The sequence below is a fragment of the Schistocerca cancellata genome, chromosome 4 (genome assembly GCF_023864275.1).
Source record: "Schistocerca cancellata isolate TAMUIC-IGC-003103 chromosome 4, iqSchCanc2.1, whole genome shotgun sequence".
Lineage (NCBI taxonomy): Eukaryota > Metazoa > Arthropoda > Insecta > Orthoptera > Acrididae > Schistocerca > Schistocerca cancellata.
This window is the reverse complement of record NC_064629.1, coordinates 323,009,437-323,034,550: the sequence shown is the minus strand read 5'-3', so window position 1 is coordinate 323,034,550 and position 25,114 is coordinate 323,009,437. Positions and strand designations below refer to the sequence as shown.

General features: G+C 39.8%; 1 protein-coding gene across 1 annotated transcript; it reads right to left on the bottom strand.

Moving 5' to 3' along the window:
- Positions 1 to 1,113: 1,113 nt before the first annotated feature.
- LOC126184191 (craniofacial development protein 2-like) lies at positions 1,114 to 19,697 on the bottom strand. The gene is made up of 2 exons (XM_049926558.1): positions 18,612 to 19,697; positions 1,114 to 1,206 (listed from the first exon to the last, which is right to left on the bottom strand). Exons 1-2 carry the CDS (start codon positions 19,695 to 19,697, stop codon positions 1,114 to 1,116), a joined length of 1,179 nt encoding a protein of 392 aa, XP_049782515.1.
- Between the last annotated feature and the right edge of the window lie 5,417 nt (positions 19,698 to 25,114).

Below are 25,114 nucleotides of genomic sequence, written 5' to 3'. Positions count from 1 at the left end.
CGGGATGTGTCAATGGTTTGCTTATTGCTTATATTCGGACTCAAACTAGTGAAGTTTTCTATCTCCAGTACTTCTAGAGTGGCTATAACTATTCTTTTCAACACACTAAATTCACCTCTGCTAAAGTTATCTTGCTAATTGGAACTATACATTCTCCAGTAAAATTACTTGTGTGCACTGTGCTTCTGTGCACAAGATAAATGTGAACCATCCTACTCTTCATTGCTTGAGAGTGGCTCAACCACGTACAAAGCCCCACAAGGCAAATTAGTTCCCACTGAAACCCACAGTACTCTTCCCATACCTACGGGTATTTTATCCTGCTGCTGAATCTCCTTGTCTGCAGTTTATTTGGTATCACCTTCACGACAGGTGGGCCTTGAGGCGTGGCTTCGTTTGCAACTGTGTCATTTAACTGAAACAAAGTTCCACAGAAGTTAACCGTGTGTTGCCAGGGATCAATTCTAACACGATATTTGTCGAGAAAATCTACAGCAAGAACCACTGAATATTCTTCACCCACATATGACGGAACTTCCGTATGTTCCGTGATCTTAGTTAACCCAATAGTACACTCCAATACCATCACACCCAACGATTCATCAATATTATCGCCAACCCCAAATAATTTATACTGTGGTGGCCCAAGTCTCCTCCTGCTCACGAGGTCCACGTTGATATGGACAGATGTGTCCCTGCGTCTGTAAGAAACCTCTGCTACATGCCATCCTTTAAGCCCACTAAGCAGCATTCAGTCTGTGCACCAAGTCGTGCAGCGCTCCGGTCTTTTGGGACTGATTTACGACCGTCAGTGCATTTCCCTTTAAGTTTAATGACCGCTTCTCCCAACGATGCTTCCCATTCTTCATGTTCCCACAGTCGCGATCCTCAATGGCCCGTTTCTTACATGATAACTCTCTGGTTGTCTACACTGTTTTTGCGTATGACGCTTATGTCAACACCTGTAACATTTGACATCTGAAGCGAACATACAGTGATATGCCCATTGCTTCGCGGAAAATTTATCTCCACCAGTTGCGCTACAGTTCTGAGAGCTGTAGTTAAATTACTTGGATTCTCAATCTTCGTGAAATTTTCGCTGGTATTGCCAACTTACGCTTTGTTCTCTGCTTTCTGAAGTAATACTTTATTAGCCTCCATCCAAACTCTGATGAATCGCCAGCGATTATCAGGTCTACCATCACCCTTAAACAATAAATTAAATCTAATAATTGAAAACACATACTGCATCAAACATAAACAGAGACACTCCACACCTCCCCTTGTGCAGAGCCAATACTGCTGTACTGAACATATGCCAAGTACCACTACTCGTATGTAATTATCAAAGTATCCATCCTTACTATTCGACTCAGTGTCTCGGTGTCGAGAGTTCCCCAACAACCATATCTCTCACCAAACTGTTATGTTTGGACGTTCTCGACACCACACGTCATATTGGAAAGTGTTACAACCATTTATTGACTCCAGCTGTATGCCCCAGCCAATTCTGAGCCACTACACATCACAATGGGTGAGAGAAATTGTGTCGGAGATAGCAGATTCACGCCGGGACGTTCAGTTAAACAGTGGTAGTATTAACAAGTTTTTGTTTAAGCATCCCAATACATCGCTCTGGCCGGCCTCAGGGCTGCACTATATGCGTGGAATGCACTGACACCCCAATGGTCCCTGTGATATCCGTTGTCCTGAGTCGTGGCCGGCAGATAGCGCGGTGACATGTGTGTCGCCAGTGACGAAGAACGAGTGCAACCTGCCCAGGTCCTCCGGAGTTGTCGGCTAGGCACCCCCGCACATAGCCATGTCGAACACTTGGGTTCACTAGCCGACACTAGTTGTTTAATGCCAAGCAGCAGTGCCGCCCCCCCCGCCCCCCCCCCCTCCCTCCGCCCAGTGATCTACCAGGACGATGGCAGACGATGTCTATGCAGCTAGGAGACCGCAAGAGCGCGTTTCCCCCATCCTGATTGTTGACAGTTTACGTCCGTCGCGGGCGAAGTCCCTCGGAGAGTAGCGGCTGGCTGCAAAACAGATACGCCTATCGGTGAAATTTCCCACCTCTTGCAGCTGCCTCGCCACAGTTACGGTCCACCTGCTGACGACTTAATCAGTGGGCAGGCAGCCAGCAGATGTTCATGGCAATTTGCAAGAAAGGAACTTGAAATGACGTGACGTTAAGTTTTGTGCTGAAGGGAGATGCGAACCCAGCACCTAATCGGATTGTATCCAGCACGATCAGTTGTCAGATATCGAATTTCCTCACCTGTAGAGATATGTTTGAAACTGAAATGACGAAACAAGTGAATAATTTCTGCCTTCCCGGGATTCGAGCCCAGCACGTACCATCCTTCTTATCTAGCCACGAATGGACGTAAAATACAGATTTCTTTCACCAGTAGGGAAATTTGTGCATGTTTGAAGTTGGAATAACGTGACGAAGAATTTAATGCTCAATGTGAATCGAATTCTGCATATACCGTCTCCGGCTAGACGTGAAAAGACGTTAACTAACGTATTATTTTTCGCATTTAGCTACAATGACTTACCTCACTGAAAGTCGAGACCGTCACATTTCATTATTGTTGACAAATATCTGCGCGATGTTAAAGTCGAAATTGTTTTACATCAGTACTGAGAAGACACAATCAATACCTTCACTGCGCGATAACAACGGTGAAGTCATTCATGACAGTGCCACTCAAGCGAAGATATTAAACACGGTTTTCTGAAAATCCTTCACCAAAGAAAACTAAGTAAATATTCCAGAATTCCAATCAAGAACAACTGCCAAGATAAGAAACATAGCAGTTGATATCCTCGTTGTAGCAAAGCAGCTTAAATTACTTAATAAAAGAAAGGCTTCCGGTCCAGATTGAATACCAGTCAGGTTCCTTTCAGAGTACACTGATATAATAGCTCCACATTTAGCAATTATATACAACCACTCGCTCATAGAAAGATCCATACCTTAAGACTGGAAAATTGCCCAAGTCACACTTATACCCAAAAAGGAAAATAGGAGTAATCCGTTGAATTACAGACCCATATCACTAACGTCGTTTTGCAGTGGGGTTTTGAAACCTATTCTGTGTTCCAACATTATGAATTACCTTGAAGGAAACGATTTATTGACACATAGTCAGCACCGATTCAGAGAATATCGTTCTTGTGAAACACAACTAGATCTTTATACTCATGAAGTAATAAGTGCTATCGACAGGGGATGTCAAATTGATTCCATAACTTTTGATTTCCAGAAGGCTTTCGACACCGTACCTCACAAGCGTCTTCTGACCAAATTGCGTGTCTACGGAATATCACCTCAGTTATGCGTCTGGATTCGTGATTTGCTGTCAGAAAGGTCACAGTTCGTAGTAAGAGATGGAAAGTCATCGAGTAAAACAGAAGCAATATCCGCCGTTCCCCAAGGAACTGTTACAGGACCTCTGTTGTTGCTGATCTATATTAGCGACTTAGGACACAATCTGAGTAGCCCTGTTAGAGTGTTTGCAGATGATGCTGTCATTTACTGTCTAGTAAAGTCATCAGATGAGCAAAACTAATTGCAAAATGATTTAGATAAGATATCTGTATGGTGCGAAAAGTGTCAGTTGAGCCTGAATAAAGAAGAGTGTGTGTTGTTCACATGAGTACTAAAATAAATTCGCTAAATTTCGGTTACGAGATAAGTCATACAAATCTGAAGGCTGTAAATTCAACCAAATACTTGTGGATTACAATGACAAATAACCTAAATTGGAACTATCACATAGAAAATGTTGTGGGTAGAGCAAATCAAAGACCTCGATTCATTGGCAGAACACTTAGAACGTGCAACGGGTCTACTAAAGAGACTGCTTACACCACGCTTGTCGGCCCTATTCTGGAGTATTGCTGTACGGTGTAGGATCCGCATCAGATGGGACTGACGGATGACATCGAAAAAGTACAAAGAAGGGCGGCTCGTTTTGTATTATAGCGAAATAGGGGAGTGGCAATCATTAAAACAATGGCGTTATTCGTTGCAACGGGATATTCTCATGAAATTTCAATCACCAGTTTTCTCCTCCGATTGCGAAAACATTCTGTTGGCACCAACCTACATTGGGAGCAATGATCATTACGATAAAATAAGAGGAATCAGGGCTCGCACAGAAAAATTTAAGTGCTCGTTTTTTCCCCCGCGTCGTTCGAGAGTGGAACGGTAGAGATGCAGCTTGAAGGTGGCTCGTTAAACCCTCTGCCTGACACTTTATTGTGAATAACAGAATAATCACGTAGATGTAGGTGTATATGTAGGTGTGCTTACGCTAGAGCTGTAAATATCGTTTTGAAGAAATTTGTGCCAGACCAGGATTTGAACTGAGAAACGCCCTTACGTGGAGGCTTTGAGGCATCTGAAATCTTTAGCAGGTAACGAGTTGGACGGAACTGCATCGGCAATATGGTTTCAAATCCTATGAATGGGAAATTCCCAGTCCAGAACCAATATATTCAGCATCTCGTGCTCAATTAAAAGATGAAGTAAGTGCCCTGTGACCTTACCAGCTCCTTCAATGGGAAACGAAGAGAGGCCTTAGGCACAACAATCTAGCATCAATACACCAGACCACCGAATCTCACCTGCGGCAGTGTCATGATTTTCTAGTAACGCAGGTGGGCCACACTGGATGAGAATTTTGATTCTCTGACTCCCTGGAGTGGATTCAAGGGTGTTCAGTCCATTCATTTCCTTGTTTAATAGAATCGCCGTTAATGAGCTTGGCAATTCCCTGTGGATCTCAAATATCTGTCTTCTGACACCATCGAAAATGATAATCATGTCCAGTATCTGGGAGCTAGAACCAGTGAGTTAACGAGCATTGCTCTCTAATGTAAATGTATGGCCGACAGAGTCAGCGTACAGAAATAGTGAAACGAACCCTGTCTTCCAGGACCGCTTGCCACAAAGGGCGCTGATTCACCACGAGATGGGGAAACTCATAGTCGTCTATTGTCTATTGAGGCCTAAGCGCTGTAGTGTGCGAGTGAGACAGACGAGAACCTACGTCATTGGGAACCCCAGTAGAAGCCATTTTTGGACGAGGAGACGTAGCAGTGATAAATATGGCGGACCTAAGATCAGCCATAAAGGGAAACATTTATGAAAACTATTAGTTCTGTAGTAATGCAGGGAATCAAGCCACAATAATTTTAATCTGCCATCCTCTATAAATTTTCATGGTGATCCCAATAAAACTTGAATATTGATCATATCTATAATAGTTTAGGATTTACTGTCAAAGTGAAATTAACAAGTTTTGTAACAAAGCCCTGAATGCCATCATCTGAACACTTTGGTCGATCTTAACGATCGACATTTCATATAGAAGCGCATCATTAAAATGACAAATGTTGTAAATATCAACTCTGTAACTTTATCTTTCAAAAATATATAGTAAATTTCAATTATCAGTATTTTCAGTTAAGAATCAGATCATCATTTCCTCCACACAAAACACATTGAACGATAACAGCATGACACCTTGTTGAATCATTAGGTAATAGAATATTTGTTGTAAAGTTTAGTGCATAATAGTTATTTCTGTTCTTTATTTATTTATCAGAAAGCACATTGGAGGAAGGCTACGGGCCGTGGCATTCAAAGCTAATAAGGAAATTGTATTGGTTTTATGTAAACGAATTTAACGTTTATTATGTAAAGGATGTTATTGTTACTTTATTTAGAACGCGAAAGTGGTCAAACTTTGATTATTTAAATATGTTAAAACGTAAAATAATGTAGAATAATCTGTAGCTAATCAGATGGACGGCTGCAGGAAAGGGAACTGGCCTAGTCCGTAAGGCGCGCGGGAAATACGGCCGGGCACGGGCAGAGAGGAGTACTGGTGCAGACACGAAAGCGGTCAGTCCGGCTGCAGACACCAAAGGTTACAGTTCGGATGCAGACGCGAAAGCGGACGGTCAGTCTTTAGGTAGCTAGGAAGGGAAACGACTTAGAAAATTTCGCGTTGTGTGGTATCACGGAACTTTAACCTCTGAGCGGTAAGCAGCCGCGCGCCTGATGTGAACTCTAACCTTAAGTTAACGAGGTGGAATATTAGACTTGTATTTCGCGATGAGATTGTGGATGATCGAACTGTGTCAAATGGATATGCGCTCGAGTGTAACAGTAACTCTAAATACGACCAATTTCGCTATTAGTTGGCTTTCTGAATAAACATTATTCTAACCAAATCGCAACTGTGTGGCCTACATCATTTATGGGTCGTTAATTTAGTTCCCGATATTACTATTACCGTTATTATATGTTATGTTAACTTCGTATTTTGCAAACTTGCCAACAGCCAGACAATTTAACCAAAGGGTCACAAGTGTCTAATTTAGGGCGTGTAATGCGACACGTGCGGTTCAACCTCTAGACGAGTCTGAGACAAGACATTTCGACGAAGAGGAACAGCATGTGAGCCCGAATATCTTTGGGATGTTATCAGGCAAACCTCTATTCTGCTATCGTCTATAACCACCGACTTCTTGATCCAGAGTGTTTAAAATGGCCCCTCAATTTCCTTATCATCTATGCATTTTCGCTAATCAGCGCTGTAGGTAGAGTTTTACTGACATCTTGCATCATCCATAGATATCTGCCCCTAAAATCACTACACAACGAAGTTCAAGTAACTCCCTAACCGTGAATATTAGAATAGTTCACTTGCAAGCAAGCCTACGACGGCGGCAGTTCTCCATCTGCCAAATGACTAAAAAGGCACACCCAAAAGGTGCCATGTTTATCAACAGCGCAAGGGAATCTAACATTCGTAAATGGTGGAGTCTGTTTGAATCACCTAATGAGTTGTCTAACTTGACATAAAATTAATGTAATGCCTTCAAACCCACAACAAAATAAATGACATCATAGGGAATGAGAATTGGTGTCGTCGAAAAATTAATAACAAAGACCTGTGGTACAGCAAAGAGAGTTATTAACAAATATCAAGGTCAAGAGAGAACAAATATATAAACAGAAACTTCAACAATATAACATTTCATAAACACGAACTCAGGTTGGTTGGCAATAGACTTGGGGAACATGACTGGAATTTACATGTAGTTGAGACTGGCTTCTATGAGTGAAAGAATGCCAGTCTAGGCAAGCACATTCTGCTCTATCGTTCCACTGATTGGTCTCTTGCGTCAAAATATAATTAACCGTGCAATGGACACTGGGACACTGGGAGTACAAGGCTGCTATAAAAAACATAGCCATGAAAACGATTGATCGGCCGCTAGGCGAGCAAGCCCGACCGCCAGGATGGCGGCCCATAAACCACTGCGCTGCAGGGCCCACGGCCAGTATCGGTGACTACAAAGATAGGCGAACTCGCTTGCTGCTCGAAGAAATATCTGAAGCTGCCCCTAATGCAATGGTCACCTCCTGCGTTCAAAAATCTGTCTCTACCGCCGAATTTAATTCTACTACTGCTACTCAAGTCGTACAAGTACTGTGAGATCAGTGGTTTGTCCTAACTCTGATAGTCCATCAGATTAATATCAATCATGGAAAATTTAGATACACCACAGGCGAATGAAATTGTATGATAATCACCGAAACAAAATGAAAGGGGAAGTGCCTGACGGGTATTACCATGGCAGTGGCCTGCCCGAAAGGCACCGCCATTTTTTATTACCACCAACTCACAGTAGGTCATTTTTCGCCATTTGTGGCTCACTTAAGGCAAGGGATAGTGTGAAGTAACACAAGGAAAATGTCTCAATTAAAACATCATAATAGCCTCTAGTCGTGCTGAAGTAAGAAATGGCGGAGATCATAGAGCCGAATATTGCCACCTTGATAGCCAATTTTACTCTCATACCTCAAGTGACGCTCATTCGCTCACAGGGATACCCACGTGCACACAAATCCCCTCTTCCAGTTGCAAGAAAGTTGAGCACTGCGGGGTGTTGCCATTGTCAGTTCCACATACTACATCGTCTGGGAAACATCCAGACTTAATTCGTTAACAATGCATAGTTTAATAGCGGCCAGTGCAAACGCACACATTCAGTAGAAGAAGGAAAAGGGAAATCCTGACAAAGGATATTCCTCCCTATGTGAAAAGTGACCACATACATACAGTATCCCTGAGCAATGAAAAGACATGGCCATAGTGAAGTGACCTAATGCACTTTCGTTCTGATTCATTCATGATACATGACTATTACGCAACTTGCATTCATCTTTCATTAATACATAAAGGACACACTTGTGTAGGTGGATTTACAAAACGTGTGTCACAATTCATACATGAAGAATATGTTGTTTTACAAGATTAACTGTAAGTGAAAAACTTGTGAAGATACATACGAAATTAAATTATCCAGGGTACACAAAAGAAAAAACAAATGAAATCTGATAATAAAGTTACATGAAAAGACAAAACTAGGAATGTTTAGAGCAGGGACTGGCCGACAGTGGGCAGTTGTGGTTTAGTGGTTACCAAAACAAAAATGAGACCTACATTAATCTATAGCAAGGAAGCAAACAGACAATTATAGTGTGTAATGTTCATCAGTGAAATAGATGATGAGAAGAAACTTAGTGTCACTCAACATTCGTGCATACAACAACAATGAAATACTTTTTTGGGTTGGGTTGGGTTGTTTGGGGAAGGAGACCAGACAGCGAGGTCATCGGTCTCATCGCATTAGGGAAGGATGGGGAAGGAAGTCGGCTGTGCCCTTTCAAAGGAACCATCCCGGCATTTGCCTGGAGCGATTTAGGGAAATAACGGAAAACCTAAATCATGATGGCCGGACGCGAGAACATTTTTTGGGGTGGAGTGTTATGAAATAAGTTGTGAGAAGGCGGTACCTTCCTGGGCAGCTCACTGCTGTGGTAATGCCCGTCAGGCACTTCCCCTTTCACACTTGACGTCTCGGGCAACCCTCACATCAACTAGAAGACAGGAGACATAAGTTGCATCTTATCATAAATGGCTGTATGCAAATGGATGCACCCAACTTGCAAAACCCTCAGTTCCTAACACCTTTAATTCACTGAAGCTCTCGGAGCTCGTTCCATTGGTAAGAAAAATCACTTTTCAACTACGAATAATAAAATGACTGGAAGAACTTATCCTCCAAAAATTCGTTCCTCTCGGTTTGTAGATGAAATTTTACATAGAAGCTCGATGTTCAAAAAGCAGTCAACAATGGCAAGTCACAAAATAATCTGAATCATGGCTGCCACGGGACTTATGAATTGTTTTCAGAACCATAAGTCAAACGAGTAACTATTAGCCAATAACTAGGGGACTTTGATGCAAAAGCAGGAAGTACTCAGTATTTGAATTTTCCAATACTTCGTTACAAGCATCAGAATCCCAGCGCCATGAAACATTTCGTGCCACTTACAGTTAATCCAATGGAGCTAACAGATGTAGCAACAGAAAAATATTCTAGGTTAATCAGGACCACGCATTCGCGGCTGTAACGCGTTTATGAATTCTGTAGCTGGGTAGCAGGCTCCGACATAAACTGCTTTGCCGTCACAGTGACAAATCACCAGAAATGGTTGCAGATTTACATCTTGAGTACCGGCTAATTGTTATCAGCTTTTCTCACTGGGTGTTCTCCTTTCACTCGAAATTTGGGTGAACAGCAACGGAATAGGAGAATACTTCGTGTGGCGAACATCAAACGCTTTCCCACGCATCACTCAAAAATAAATAGTGAAAATATGTGACATAAAAGCTTCAAAGAACGAATAAATGCCAATAACGATAATAATTCCATCATTCAGCTGATGATTATCAAAAGTTACCTGTTAGTCCACGCGAAAACTACAGTAAAAAGTCAAAGATTTGCTTAAGTTTGCGTTACTGAATTTCATTCTGCTCTTTTTCAGTTGCATCAAAGAAGGGGCCAAACTGACTTTAAATATACGAGATTTCCACCGATATCCGGACTTATTGCAACAGTTCAATTTGCCATGAGCGAACGAGAGCGATATCGCAGAGCTACAGAGGCGCCAATGCCAGCAACATACTCTCACTGCTGTAGCAGCTGCTAAGGTAGAAAGAATAGCAGACGGCTCACAAAGTGAAAGATGAAACACATTATTGTTAATTAAGAGTAAAATGAAGTTCTTGCAGCCGATAACTTAAATTTTCGCATTTTAACTTATTATAACAATTGTTCAGACTATTTCATCAAAATTACAAGAAAATATCCAAGGGATTTAGAAGGATAATTCAGCTCCAGTTCCAAAAGTAAGTCGACGATCACAGACCTGCCAAACAAATTTTGTGATAAAATTCAGCGCACACTCCGCTGCAGAGTGAAAATCTCATTCTGGAAATTTTGTGATGTTTCCAAGTTTCAGATTTTCCAGTAGCAGGAACATATTTTTGTTTGGCTCCCAAAGTCTCTCTCCAGTGTTACTACACAAACCTTGCTAGAACTTTGCGCTACTCGAAACCAAGTTGAGGGCAGGCTTCATTCAACGCACCTATAGAATACATCACTTAGTTTTATACCGATTCTTCCTGATAACTGTAAACTATAACTATATAAAATCCGCAACCCCCCCCCCCCCCCCCTCCGAGAGCCATGGACCTTGCGTGCCTCAGCGATACATATTGTCGTACCGTAGGTGCAACAACAACGGAGGGTTATTTGTTGAGAGGCCAGACAAATCTGTGGTTCCTGAAGAGGGGCAGCAGCCTTTACCGTAGTTGCAGGGGCAACAGTCTGGATGATTGATCTGGCCTTGCTATGCTGGTACTGCGAACGGCTGAAAGCAAGGAGAAGCTACAGCCGTAATTTTTCTTGAGGGCATGCAGCTTTATTGTATGGTTAAATGATGAGGACGTCCTCTTGTGTAAAATATTCGGGAGGTAAAATAGCCCCCCATTCGGATATCTGGGCGGGCACTACGCAGGAGGACGTTGTTATCAGGAGAAAGAAAACTGGCGTTCTACGGGTCGGAGCGTGGAATGTCAGATCTCTTAATCGGGCAGGAGGTTAAAAACTTTAAAAAGGGAAACGGATAGGTTAAAGTTAGATATGGTGGGAATTGGTGAAGTTCAGTGGCGGGAGGAACAAGACTTCCGGTCAGGTGAATACAGGGTTATCAATACAAAATCAATTAGGGGTAATGCAGGAGTAGGTTTAACAATGAATACAAAAACAGGATAGCGGGTAAGCTACTACAAACAGCATAGTGAACGCATTTTTGTGGCCAAGATAGAAAAGAAGCCCAAGCCTACTACAGTAGTACAAGTTTATATGCCAACTAGCTCCACGGATTACGAAGAGATTGATGAAACGTATGATGACATAAACGAAATTATGCAGATAGTGAATTGAGACGAATATTTAATAGTCATAAGTGACTGGAATTCCATAGTAGGAAAAGGAAGAGAAGGAAACGTAGTAGATGAATATGGAATGGGGGTAAGGAATGAAACAGGAAGCCGCCTGGTACAATTTTGCACAGAGCATAGCTTAATCATAGCTAACACTTGGTTCAAGAATCATCAAAGAAGGTTGTACACATGGAAAAAGCCTGGAGATACTGGAAGGTTTCAGATAGATTATATAATGGTAAGACAGAGATTTAGGAACCAGGTTTTAAGTTGTAAGATATTTCCAGGGACAGATGTGGACCCTGACCACAATCTATTGGTTATGAACTGTAGACTAAAAATGAAGAAACTGCAAAAAGGTGGGAATTTAAGGAGATGGGACCTGGATAAACTGACAGAAGCAGAGGTTGTAGAGAGTTTCAGGGAGACCATAAGGGAACGATTGACCCGGATGGGGGAAAGAAATACAGTAGAAGAAGAATGGGTAGCTTTGAGAGGTGAAATAGTGAAGGCAGCAGAGGATGAAATAGCTACAAAGACGAGGGCTAATAGAAATCCTTGGGTAACAGAAGAGATATTGAATTTAATTGATGAAAGGAGAAAATATAAAAATGCAGTAAATGAAACAGGCAAAAAGGAATACAAACGTGTGAAAAATGAGATCGACAGGAAGTACAAAATGGCTTAGCAGGGATGGCTAGAGGACAAATGTAAGGATGTAAAGGCGTATATCACTAGCGTAAGATAGATACTGCCTACCGGAAAATTAAAGAGACCTTTGGAGAACAGAGAACCCACTTGCATGAATATCAAAAGCTCAGATGGAAACCCAGTTCTAAGCAAAGAAGGGAAAGCACAAAGGTGGAAGGAGTATATAGTGGCTCTATAAAAGGGCGATATTCTTGATGACAATATTATGGAAATGTGAGAGGCTGTAGATGAAGATGAAATGGGTGAAATGCTACTGCGCGAAGAGTTTGACAGAGCACTGAAAGATCTAAGTCGAAACAAGGCCCCGGGTGTAGACAGCATTCCATTAGAACTACTGATAGAGTTGGGAGAGCCAACCCTGACAAAACTCTACCATCTGGTGAGCACAATGTATGAGACAGACGAAATACCCTCAGACTTCAAGAAGAATATAACAATTCCATTCCCAAAGAAAGCAGGTGTTGACAGATGTGAAAATTACCGAACTATCCGTTTAGGAATTAAAATACATGGAGAAGAAATAAAATCTTTGAGGTTCGCTGATGACTTGTAATTCTGTCAGAGACAGCAAATGACCTGGAAGAGCAGTTGAACGGAATGGACAGTGTCTTGAAAGGAGGATATAAGATGAACATCAACAAAATCAAAACGAGTATAATGGAATGTAGTCAAATTAAATTGGGTGATGCTGAGGGAATTAGATTAGGAAAGGAGACGCTTAAAGTAGTAAATGGGTTTTGCTATTTGGGAAACAAAGTAACTCATCATGTTCGAAGTAGAGAGCATATAAAATGTAGACTGGCAATGACAAGGAATGCGTTTTTGAAGAAGAGAAATTTGTTAACATCGAGTATAGATTTAAGTGTCAGGAAGTCGTTTCTGAAAGTATTTGTATGGAGTGTAGCCATGTATGGAAGTGAAACATGGACGTTAATTAGTTTAGACAGGAAGAGAATAGAAGAAGACAATAGAAACTTTCGATATGTTGTGCTACAGAAGAATGCAGAAGATTAGATGGGTAAATCACGTAACGAATGAGGAGGTATTGAATAGAATTGGGGAGAAGAGAAATTTGTGGCACATCTTGACTAGAAGAAGGTATCGGTTGGTAGGACATATTCTGAGGCATCAAGGGATCAGCAATTTAGTATTGGAGGGCAGCGTGGAGGGCAAAAATCGTAGAGGGAGACCAAGAGATGAATACACTGAACAGATTCAGAAGGATGTAGGCTGCAGTAGGTACTGGGAGATGAAGAAGCTTGCACAGGGTAGATTAGCATGGAGAGCTGCATCAAACCAGTCTCTGGACTGAAGACCACAACAACAACAACTATAATTATCTGAATATTTATAGTGCCATAGAAACATTGTAAATTCACGTAAAATATCCTGCAATTTTAGTAATTATGATATTATAAGCCGACATACGTAACTGTGTAATGAAATATAATTGTATCATGATAACTGCCAAAGATTAAAGATGTTATGTAAAATTTTTGGAATGAACAATTCCTATGGTAACGATAGTTAGGCGATATTTCTTGGACTATAAAACATTGAAGCCGACCGGTATCTCTGCAGTCGACAGTTTTTTGCTAAGAAACGCATCGTGCAAGTTAGAGCCAGTGCTTCGAAGGTGGGCCACAGACAGAAAGAAATTTGAAAAATTGCATTGTACAATTGGAAAAATTCACAGAGTATGAACTAACAGTAAAAAATGAACACAAACTATTGCAGTAGACAGGTTGGTACTCAATATTTGTCCACTTCCATCTTATTGCAGCTGATGGGAGTTATTTATTTTGGCATAAGCGGATAGAATTCTAATCCACCAAATGCCAGGCCTTTTTTTGCTTTTTGAGACAATATATTCATCCTCATTACATAAAATGCAGACAGAACTATAATCCATCAAGTGACACCTTTGAGATAATACAAGTGATTTACAACCGATAGTTTTGATATATGTTTAACAGGACATTAACATCAGCCTATCCTTGTCATTGTTTTGAGACAGCACTATCGCACATAAAAAGGAACATGAATCAAAGTGCAGCGCCTATTCATTCAGATAACTACTGGTCAGTGAAACTCAGAATACTGAAAGAAATATTGAAATGAACTAATTGTTAAACTAATTGTAATACATAGAACCTGAATAGTGACTTTTATTTCACTTGGTATTAGATGATTCGAACGGTTTTGCAAATATCTACAGATTTTACTTACTTAGCGCAACAATGAATTCTGTTGTCACTTTAATCACACGTACAGCACAACGATTGAGATCTAACTTCTCATGTTTGGAGTTCACGATCATGTAGATACTTTAAAGAACATCGTTGACTGTTGAAATTATTTCAAAACTCAGTTTTAGACTTGAGGCCATTATCAGGTGGTGCCGCAAAAGATTTTTCTTCACATCTCAAAACTTAAAATCCTCCAACATGTATACATGAAGCGCATGCTCAACTCCTGGATTGCTAGCCCGCTCAAGAAACACATTGCCTGGGGAAACGTATTCCTTCGTGCTGCGATGAAGACTAGGACTTAGCAACATTGTAGAATGTGTCTGTCAAAGCTCTGATAGTCAAGTTACTTCCAGGAGTGACACAGAATTAACCTCATAAATTCCGTTGACATTTTCTAGGTGTTTCAGTCAAATATTCTGAATTATTTTCAAATTATTCGGTGTGATACAATTACCAAACGCATGTTTTTAGTCCAGGACGGGCACGCAGAAACAACAAATAATGTCGTCTTTTCATTGAGAATTATTTGTCCTAGCCACCACTACAACAATTAGAGAGCAGTTGCTCACTAGGTCTGTTTGAACGTCATCACTCTAATAAACTAGGTCTGTGTTGATTGCAAGTTCAGGGCTTTCGGGAGACCAGCGTTTCATCTCTTGCATGACAGTGCTACGGCCATTGGGCTTCCTCAATATGACGAAAAATTCATGTCAAAGCTAACCTATTTGAAGGGAGAAAACTATTTTCTAACGAAATTAGTAGACAATATTAGAACTTCAAATAAAAATTAACAGTTGCTAAATACACTTACAGCAACCTGCGTACCAACACGCCAAACAAAATCGCCACCAATTTATGCAGCAATCTGAAACTTCCCAGGTATATTTTTCCCGGCACGTAATTAGTATCCCCCACGTGTGTATTTGTTACAATGTTGTTATTACAGCTTGGTGTACACCCATTTTACCGAAAAAAAAAATTCACGCTGGTAATCAAACTACTTGTAAAAATTTAAATAATCTTATGGTGCCCATTGTAAGCGCTAAAACGTCCGCTGTCCATAATAGGCTCAAGACGCGATTCATCGCGACCATCTGCACTGACGCCGGCTACAGTTAGATGAAATTGTTCTGATCAGGACAAGCAACAACAAAACAAAGTCGAATGTATGCATTGGGTATACAAGGCAGCTAACTACTGGCGATTTTATCGAACTGAATGTATTGAATAAGTTGTAAATACTCCAGGGGGGTCAGAATTCTCTTCCAATGTAGCACATCTGTGTTACAACAAAAACATGATCCCGCCATGTATGTAGTTCGGAAGTCACTTACACTGATCTGAGGTTAATATACGTAATGTCTGGATTCCATACTCCCTTCAGGCGATATTTTTAAATGTATAAACAAATCCTATTTACCCCTGGCTGTGCCAAGTGAAGAACGCACGATTGTATTGTGGTTCCAAATTCTCATTAAATATGATGTCTTTTCGCTGCCGAACGGAAGTTAGGTTGAGCACGACAGAGGCAGAAGTGGCGGTATACAGAAATTATTTCACCAGGAATCTTTCTTACACTAGTAATTTTATTGCAGTTAATGAACGAAACGTCATTTAAGGTCACAGAGCACTTCTTTCATCATTTATTTGAGCTTGAGATGTTGAATATATTGGTTCTGGAATGGAATGCGACCCTGGATCTTCCCATTCACAGGATCTGAACCCTTCCTAAAAATGCAGTTCCATCATTTCGTTCAAAAGCTTTCATCGAGTCTTTTCTAGCTCTAGCATGATCGAAACTAACTGGTGATGGAAAATATTTTTTTTTATTTCTAACGTTTTTCTATACAGGGTGCGACACTTAAATCCGTAGTTCCCCCGGAGGTCGCGATTGGCGTACTTGAAAGCCATAGCGATCTGGTAAACAGTCAAAACCTCAACATGGCCGAGATGTTACGGACAAGTATGGAGTACAACCGAAGAAGCACGATTATCGAAAGTTTTCGCAGTGGGCCTTCGCCCACTGAAATAGTGCAATTCTTCGGGTACCCGAGATCGACTGTTTGCGATATTGTGGCCAAGTATAATGCTTCGGAGAAGTCTGAGATTCACGTCCTAGGTGCTGTTTCCAGTGTATGTGATATCATGATATCGCGCCGCCACATTTCTTTGAAAAGTTACATACTGTCAAAAAATGTTTATTTGCAAATTGTGACGAATGTCGTGAAATCGTGGATGGTAAGTATGGCCTCGGGGTGACAATACGTCTTTCAACTTTGTTAACAAGGGGGATGTTATATTTATTTTCTTCAGGAAACTCTGAAGTGACAAACCATTTAGCTACATCACTTCTCTTGGTTTCATAAATATTTACAGTTTTAATGTGATAAATTAAGCTATCAGTGTCAGTATAACGTAGTTTTACATGCTTTGCTGGAAACTTATTTAGTATATATCCATAGTGAAAGTCTACAAGAAGTGTCTTTTTTTATTTTTTTTGTTTTTGAGCTTTTCCTCATTACAGAGGCTTATCTCCAACATAATAATTTACTTGGAAATTACAATACAAACAATAAACGTTCTTAAACTATACTCTCAAAATATTTCTCCAGGTGTTTCGATCTTGCGTGTCCTCTTCCTCTGCGCCCATTCTCCTCATTGTGTGCTGTACATTTTGGAGCCAGGTGGTCACAGGTCTTCTTCTCCCCTCCGGTTCCCACTCCAGTATCAATTTTGGTATTCTGGCTTCCTCCATTCGTCGTACATGACCGTACCACTGTAATTTCTTCCTATCCATTACGTCATATATTCTTTCTTTTATTTCCATTCTCCTTATTACTTCGGTGTTCCTTATCTTTTCTTTCCTGGAGATTCTTGCCGATCTTCTCCAAAAGTCCATCTCTAGAGCTTGTAATTTTTTAATGTGCTTCATGTTAATTGTCCAGGTCTCCGTCCCATACAAAATCACACTCTCTAATATGGACTTGTATGTTAATTTTTTAGTTCTGCTCATTACATTCCTGCTCCATAAGACTGAGTTAAGCATCCCAATGACCCTCCGTCCGCTACTAAGTCTTTTATTGATTTCTGACTCTGATTTTCCCTCGATTTCTAAAATGGATCCCAAATAACAGAAAGTGTTTATCTTTTTGATTTTCTTTCCTTCAATGTATAGCTCATCTGAATCATTAGTCAAGTATTCTGTTTTTTGGTAATTAATCTTCAAACCCCAAGTTTTGTATGCTACTGCTAGTTGATTGCACATATAGATAGCATCCTCTCCATCTTGTGCTACGACTACTTGATCATCAGCAAATAATAAATGATGTAGGTAAACTCCATCTCTTATTTCTAATCCCATACTATTACATTTACGAGACCATGTTCTAAGGCTAATATCTATATAGATTTTAAATAATGATGGTGACATGGGACAGCCCTGTAAAAGGCCTTTGCTTGTTCTAAATTTCTGTGAAAGTTTATTACCAACTTTCACTTGGCAAATGTTATCTTTATACATCTGTTGTATTATTTTAATCAAGGAAGGGTTTATGTTTGCCATATGTAGTGCTCTCCAAAGTAATTTTCTTGGAACAGTATCATACGCTTTTTCTAGATCTATGAAAATTAATCCTATATTTTTTTATTTTTCCCTATGTTTCTCCAAAATCTGTCGTAATGTGAAAATATGGTCTACACATGATCTCCCAGCCGTGAATCCACATTGTTCTTTTTGGGTTCTAAAATTTTTTTACAGTTTGTTTTTAATTACTTTCGCAAAAATTCTCATTAATGTGTTTGTAACACAAAGTCCTCGATAGTTTGAACAAATTTGGCGATCCCCTTTCTTAAATATTGTATTAATGTAACCTAGCTTCATCTCGTTGGGTATTGAATCTCCATGTATCATTTTGTTGAAGAGCTTTGTTATCAGTTTCACAATTTTGTCACCACCATATTTCAGACACTCCAGATTGATATTGCCTGGTCCTGGTGATTTACCATTCTTTCCTGTTCTCAACGCCTGAAGTACTTCACTTTCTAAAATCTGGATCTCATCATCTTCATGTCCTTTATCTTCCCCTGTTCCTTCTTCTAGATATTCTTCTCTGTCCTCATTTAATAATTTTTGGAAATACTCTTCCCATTCCTTTTGTGTTATCAGTTGGAGATTAGTTTTGCTTTTTGTATGCTGTCGAAGCCCTTTCAATACTGCCCATGCTTCTTTTGCTCTCCCAAATCCTAATTTGCTATTCACCTTGGCACATGTTCTTTCCCATGCTTCATTTTTTGCCATCCTTATTTTATTCATCACTTCATTCTTCTTTTCCTTGTATATTGACCTTGTTTCTTCTGATTTGTCATTCAACCACTGAAGGAACGCATTTCGTTTTTCTCTAACGAGGACCTCTACTTCCTCTGACCACCACTCTGCTGCACGGTTGTGGTTGCTATCTTTTTTACCCAACACCTCTGTTGCTATGATTTTCACATTAGCTTTTATATAGTCATATATTTCCTCTGTACTTCCTTCAAATGATTCAACCAGTTTCCTTTCCATCCTGGCCGCAAAGAGTGTTCTGATACTTTCGTCTTGTAGGCTGTCAATGTTAAAAGGTAAACTTTCATCTTTCTCAGTCTGGTTCGTTTTATTTATGTTACTTGTATCACTCCTTGCATTCTTCCATGGCCAGAAAGACTTCATTTTAACTAGATAGTGGTCCGATCCACACTGGGCTCCTCTATAAGATCTGACGTCTACTGCCTTGAAACTACTTGTTTGCCTAATGATAATATAATCTATTATAGAACGAAGTTCTTTGGTGTTCTGTTGCCAAGTATATTTATGAATGTCCTTATGTTTGAAAAATGTGTTGGTAATTTTTAGATCAAATTGTTCACAAAATGCAATCAATCGTTCCCCATTGTCATTATATTCGTCCTCTCCATGTTTTCCTACTATTCTACTAGATTCTCTAATTCCTACCCCTCCATTCAGATCTCCCATGATAATCAGTTCCTTCCTTCTTGGGATTTTTTCAATAGTCTCCCTGAGGGTGTCCCAAAGTGTATCTTTCTCCTTATCTTTTGTGTCGTTCGTGGGTGCATATACGCCAATAATCACAACTTCCCTAGCAAATAATGTCATTTCAACAGTTATAATACGTTGATTGATGAATGTCCAATTTGTGATTCTTTTTTTCCATGATTTCTTTATCATAATGGAGACTCCTGCTTTGGCTCTTGCTGCTTTTGATACCCCACTCCAGGTATGTACATAATTATCCAGTTCTTCTTCTCCTTGGCCTTTCTTCTTTGTTTCAGAGAGAATGACAACATCCATGTTGAACATGTCAAGTTCTGCAGGGAGTAAATTTATTTTAGTGGAAATACCTTACACATTCCAGCATCCAAACATAATTTTCCGTTTCTCATTGCCAGTTCGTCGTCCAAAGTTCCAATTTTTCCGAGGCATATTATTAGGTTTTTTAGCATTTTTATGTTTTTATGTGAGTGAGGAGCTGGCCCACTGCACAACCCCCAACCCGGAGGACCAGGTAATTTTTACTCAAGGTTTTCTTCCTTTAGCCTTTGATAAGCCAATATCTTACTACAAGGCAGCAGTTGCTAGTTTTGGTCCACCCCGGGTTTTTTATTTCCCCGGTACCCACCATATCTGGTGAGCATTCCCCTATCCACCACCTGGGGAGGCGCCCGATGGGAGACCAGCAAACTCCACACGGGAGAAGTGTCTTTGAAATATCTAAAATTGCCATTCCAGCTGCTAACGGTTTATCAAACACTACATTAAGTTTTTTCAGTTCAATACCAACTAAATTTTCTTTAAATACAATGCTCCTTTTAAAATTAGCTCTTGCAATTAATGCTGATGCTCCATAACTACCTTTCCAGGATGACGCTAGTCTTATATCAATCATTTTTCGTACATTCTGCATGGTTTTACCGAAGACATTATTACTCATGAGTTTGAAGAAATTTTTTTCAAATTCATTGTTTACCTTCATACGATTCTCTACATTAATGTTAATATACGGTTTCATCCATGACACTTGTTTGAATGACAGTATTCTATGAATCTTTTTCAGTATCAATTTATGTTGCAAACACTGTTTTAGATTTCTATAGTTTATTACATAATTCTTATCATACGAAGTAGAAATTAATTTTTTTTTTGTTTTTGAAGCACTAAGTTTACTGCTGACGTGGCTAATTGGTGGTACCTTTTCTCAGGGCATAATGGTAAATCAGAATGTAGATCGTGAATACTTTCAGGATATTCAAGATCTACTTCCAGTATGTACCCTGTATCTGAATCGTTAGGTACATCTTCTACGACAAAACTTTCGATCTCTCTGGAGAGAGCCAATCAAAATTGGATACAGGCAAATGTTGCAACATTGCCCAGCTGTATAAACTGTTAACATCGAGATATATGATATAAGATTCATCAATATTCTCATCATAGTCTGACATGAACCTGTTGTTTGCAACCGTATGTCGACACGAACAGTGAACAATTCCACATCTAAAACCTCTCTCAATAAATTGAAGTTACTCTATGTCAGTAATAAGCTGTAATTCTACTTTAGTAGTTTTCAGTAAAGCGCCCCATGCTAAACCAGGAGAGGTAATATAATGTGGTAGGTCTAGTTCATACGTATCACAGCAAAGACTGCGAAAGTTTTCAAACACATCATCAAGGAGTAGAACATCAATTTTTAAATATAAATCGGAATATTCTCCATGTGTCTTACAATTAAATGTATTCCAAACATTACACGCTCTTTGATACTCTGCATCTGTTATCGTTTCACCTGTTAAGAGACTTTTAAAATTTTCGATTGGGGGCAAACGATCTTTGTACAAAACAGAGTTGTTATTCACATACTCATAAGGAAAAATCCCCTTCTGATTGACAAGACAGAATTCGTGATCGTTGTGAAAATATGACTTCATTATTGTGAATTGATCTGGTTTGAGATATGATGCACATTTTTCAAGAGAAAACGTCAGGAAATTTAGTGAATCGATAAATCGGAAATTCATGTTGCAGACACGCTCTTTGTGTGTTACTGGAATACTTTTAGTAAAAACTTTGTATTTTTCCATATTCGAGGGTATAAGTGAAACACGACCTGGATTTAATTTAAATGTTCTATTATCATCACCGGTCTCCGTTTGTTCGCAAATGTTTGTGATCAAGAAATATCCATCATAATTGGTCAGATTGCGGAATACAACAGGCACTGTAAAGGAAGGTCTGTAGTTTACATTGCAGGCAGGATGAGCCGCACCTCGATATTCACCGGTGAAATGACAATGATCTCTGTGTTTAACACTGTGTTTCTCGAACGGTTTCTTGCAAATATGACAAATCTTTGCCGATTGAAACGCCGATTCTTCCTCAGAGCTCATTTTTATTTGTTTATTTTGTGATAAAAGGAAGTCTTGCACAATCTTGGTGATTTCATAGAGCTGTTTTATAAACCATTCTATGCATTCACTGCCTCTGTACGATTTAAACCGGGAATATCTCTGATCATAACTGCAGTGTATATAGTATGCAATACTAAATGGTTTATGGATATGTACCGGATCGGAATATGAACCAGACTCAGGATTACGACTGCAACCGGCAACTGGTTGCAAGATACATTCCATATCAGCATAAATAACAAACGGCATTTTCAGTTTATTTCGAAATTTTGTAAATTTAACACTCTGATTATTTTCATCAGGCATGATACTGGTGACTGGTATAAACTGTATGCAGTCAATTAAATGTAGATCTAATCTTCCCTGAGAATTAAAATAACAGAGACAGCGCTCACACACGAAAATGGAATTATGGTTTGCAGTAATACTACTGCGTGCAAGTCTTGACAAGTTTTTTATATAATACAAGTGATATGTATCTGTACCAACAACCTGCAACATTAATAGATTTACATGTTTTTCGCAATGATACGTTGTTACATAGAACAGTACTACTTGAAAATCTTTATGTCTTTCCGACGTCTTACTCCTACTCCTTCGCCTCGTTCTTTCCGCCCCTCCTTCCTCCTCATCCTCCTTATTTTCTTCTTTACCTTCTACCATGCACTCATTATAAGAATACATGATACCATACACATTAACTGAGAGGGTTTCATTCTGCTCTTCGAATATGTGGATATGTTTCAGTTCTGTAGCAAACGGTATGTTATCAAAGTTTAATTTACTCAAATGTGGGAAATAGGCAGATACACGATGTGCGTTTTTATTTACAGGATACAGGGCAGCGAGAATTGAACACTTGAAACAGGCATTGCCATTTGACTGAATGTTTATTACTGCATGTTTATCAGCAATCACTTTTGGTAATTTTGTGTATAGTCTTGCACAGAAACCTTTATTCTCATTAACATTTACACGCAGTTTAATTATTTTTAGTAATGCCCAACTGGAATCTCTTGTTTGAAAACTCTCCAGTTTCTTTAATAATGTATCTCTAATATTATTCGAATACCACTCATTGCTAATTTCGAACTAAAATAAATTTATATTCTTTGTATTAATGCTCATCTCTTGTACTTCACCTGATTTAGGTAAGAGAAAGTCACAGACGAGTGAAAAATTAATTTTAAGAGCCATGTTGGTTTTACACAGTCTGCTCTCAAACACAGGGAAACAAGCATCAAAAAAGTATCCAGGATCCTTAAATCCAGTGCTGTTAGGTATATCTCCTGTACACATCCGATTCTTAAAAGCACATTCGGCGGAAACCAATTCTAAATCATTGGTTTCCTGATTTAATTTAATGGGCTTTGGTGGTGGTGGTTCACCCATTATTCACTTTCACTCTGTATCGCAGTATCATCAACAGCAAACAAAAAATTTATACAATTTGAATAAATGAAGGAAACATCCCCTCCTCCTAGCCACGTTTTTAAACAAGCTGCTCCGTTCACAAATTCAAACTAGCAGTGAATTGCGTTATTAGGACGAACTGTGTATAATACAAAAAGTATTTCTTTGATGTAACTGTCAACTAGGTTGTTGAAGGTGCTTACAAATAGTCCCGTGTAGTATAAACATTCATATTTATCATACACTTCAAATGCAACAAAATGTTCACCTTCTTTCAAAATCTCTTTCTTGAACAATTATACAGTTTTACATTTTACTTCAGAATACGCATTTGTATTATTACTAAAACCTGCTACTTTAATTGAGAATACAAATGTGTCGCGAGACACAAATTCTAACCCACATTTATCCTATTTTTTTAGCGAACGTAAATCAGTTTCGTTAAACTCTCAATGTCATATTTTTCGAACTCTAATGGACATTGTTAGTGCTATAATATTCATAAAATTAAAACAACATATGTTAGTAATTACAGGACATTCTCAAAATCTATCACATCCATGCTATTCTGCTTACCACGGTAGATCATCACGACGTGTCCAGAGTTCAGGAGTCCCAGTTCTTCTTCCGTGAGGGCAGAAAAGCGCGACGGGAGGTATACCTTGACGTCTTTCAGGTAAACGAGAACTGCTGCTCCAAACTTGGTTGTTGTTCGTCTCGCACTCAAGACTGGGTATTTTTCACCTGTATCTATTGACGAGACCCGCTGTGTTTGTTTCGAACTCCCGCCCTCACCCATATTCTTCAAGCTCTGTAACAATGAAGTATCCCTATTCTTTTGAGTTACAGTAAATAATCAATAAACAAAACATGTATGATAGTTAATACTAAGTGTGTATTATATATGTTCTACTTACATTTTGGTGAGACATGCGTATGTGTATGCGTGTCCGAAGGCAGTGCTAAACAACAGCAAACACCAGCAGAAGAAGAAGAGTGACCCGCGCTCAGCAGCAGCAGCTGCCGTGTCCTGACATAGGTGAGATAGGGACAAAAGGGGTTTTAAAAAGTTGTGTGGGGGCACTGTTTTTCCCACTTAAAGCCAGTCTCCTGCAGGCGCCTGCCAATCACGGTTTAGTTAGATCCCCTCTACTGCTCCTAAGGCGGGGATGTTAATGCAGTTGCACTAAGTAAGTCCGTATTTGGTAGCAACATTGTTCAGCTGAAAGCTAAAAGTAACTGCTCTGCCAAATAAGGCTTGCAACATTATTGTTATACCACATTTAGCCCCGCCCTCGGGCTCCTCGGAGTAGGGACTGCTAGGTCAACAGTTTTTTGGCGTTGTCGCTCTCTTTCTACCCTTGTGAGCCTACTGCCGTTGCTGTTCTCAGGGCTGGTATCAAGCCGGCTTTATACGCTAATACGTGCCTGCTGGTTACAAAGTTCTACGGTGACAAACTATCACAGCGTCTAGACAACATATGAGGTTACATGTTAATTCCTTGAAGAGTAGCTAGCGCCCTGGGACCGCGTTTGCGGCGTCAGCATTTTCGTAAGGCTCTCCCCTTACTGTTTACTTCATTTAACGATATCCCTCCTAGTTTCGTCTGCCCTCAGCATCGTCTCTCCTTCCGCGCCTTGGAGCGCCTGTCCTCCTTTCTCACAGCTTCACGATAACACTACAGTAGCAAGGAATAATCAACATATTACACTGCACTCTCCCACAAATGGAGAACTTCGAGGGCTCACGCTGTCAGGTTTTATACTGTTCGTATGAGTGCAAAAAAATTGGCATTGAGAGAGAGAGAGAGAGAGAGAGATGGAGATATGACGCTACCTCCACCTGTTACTTACCATACCTATAAAATGACATGTTTTCAGAGAACTTCT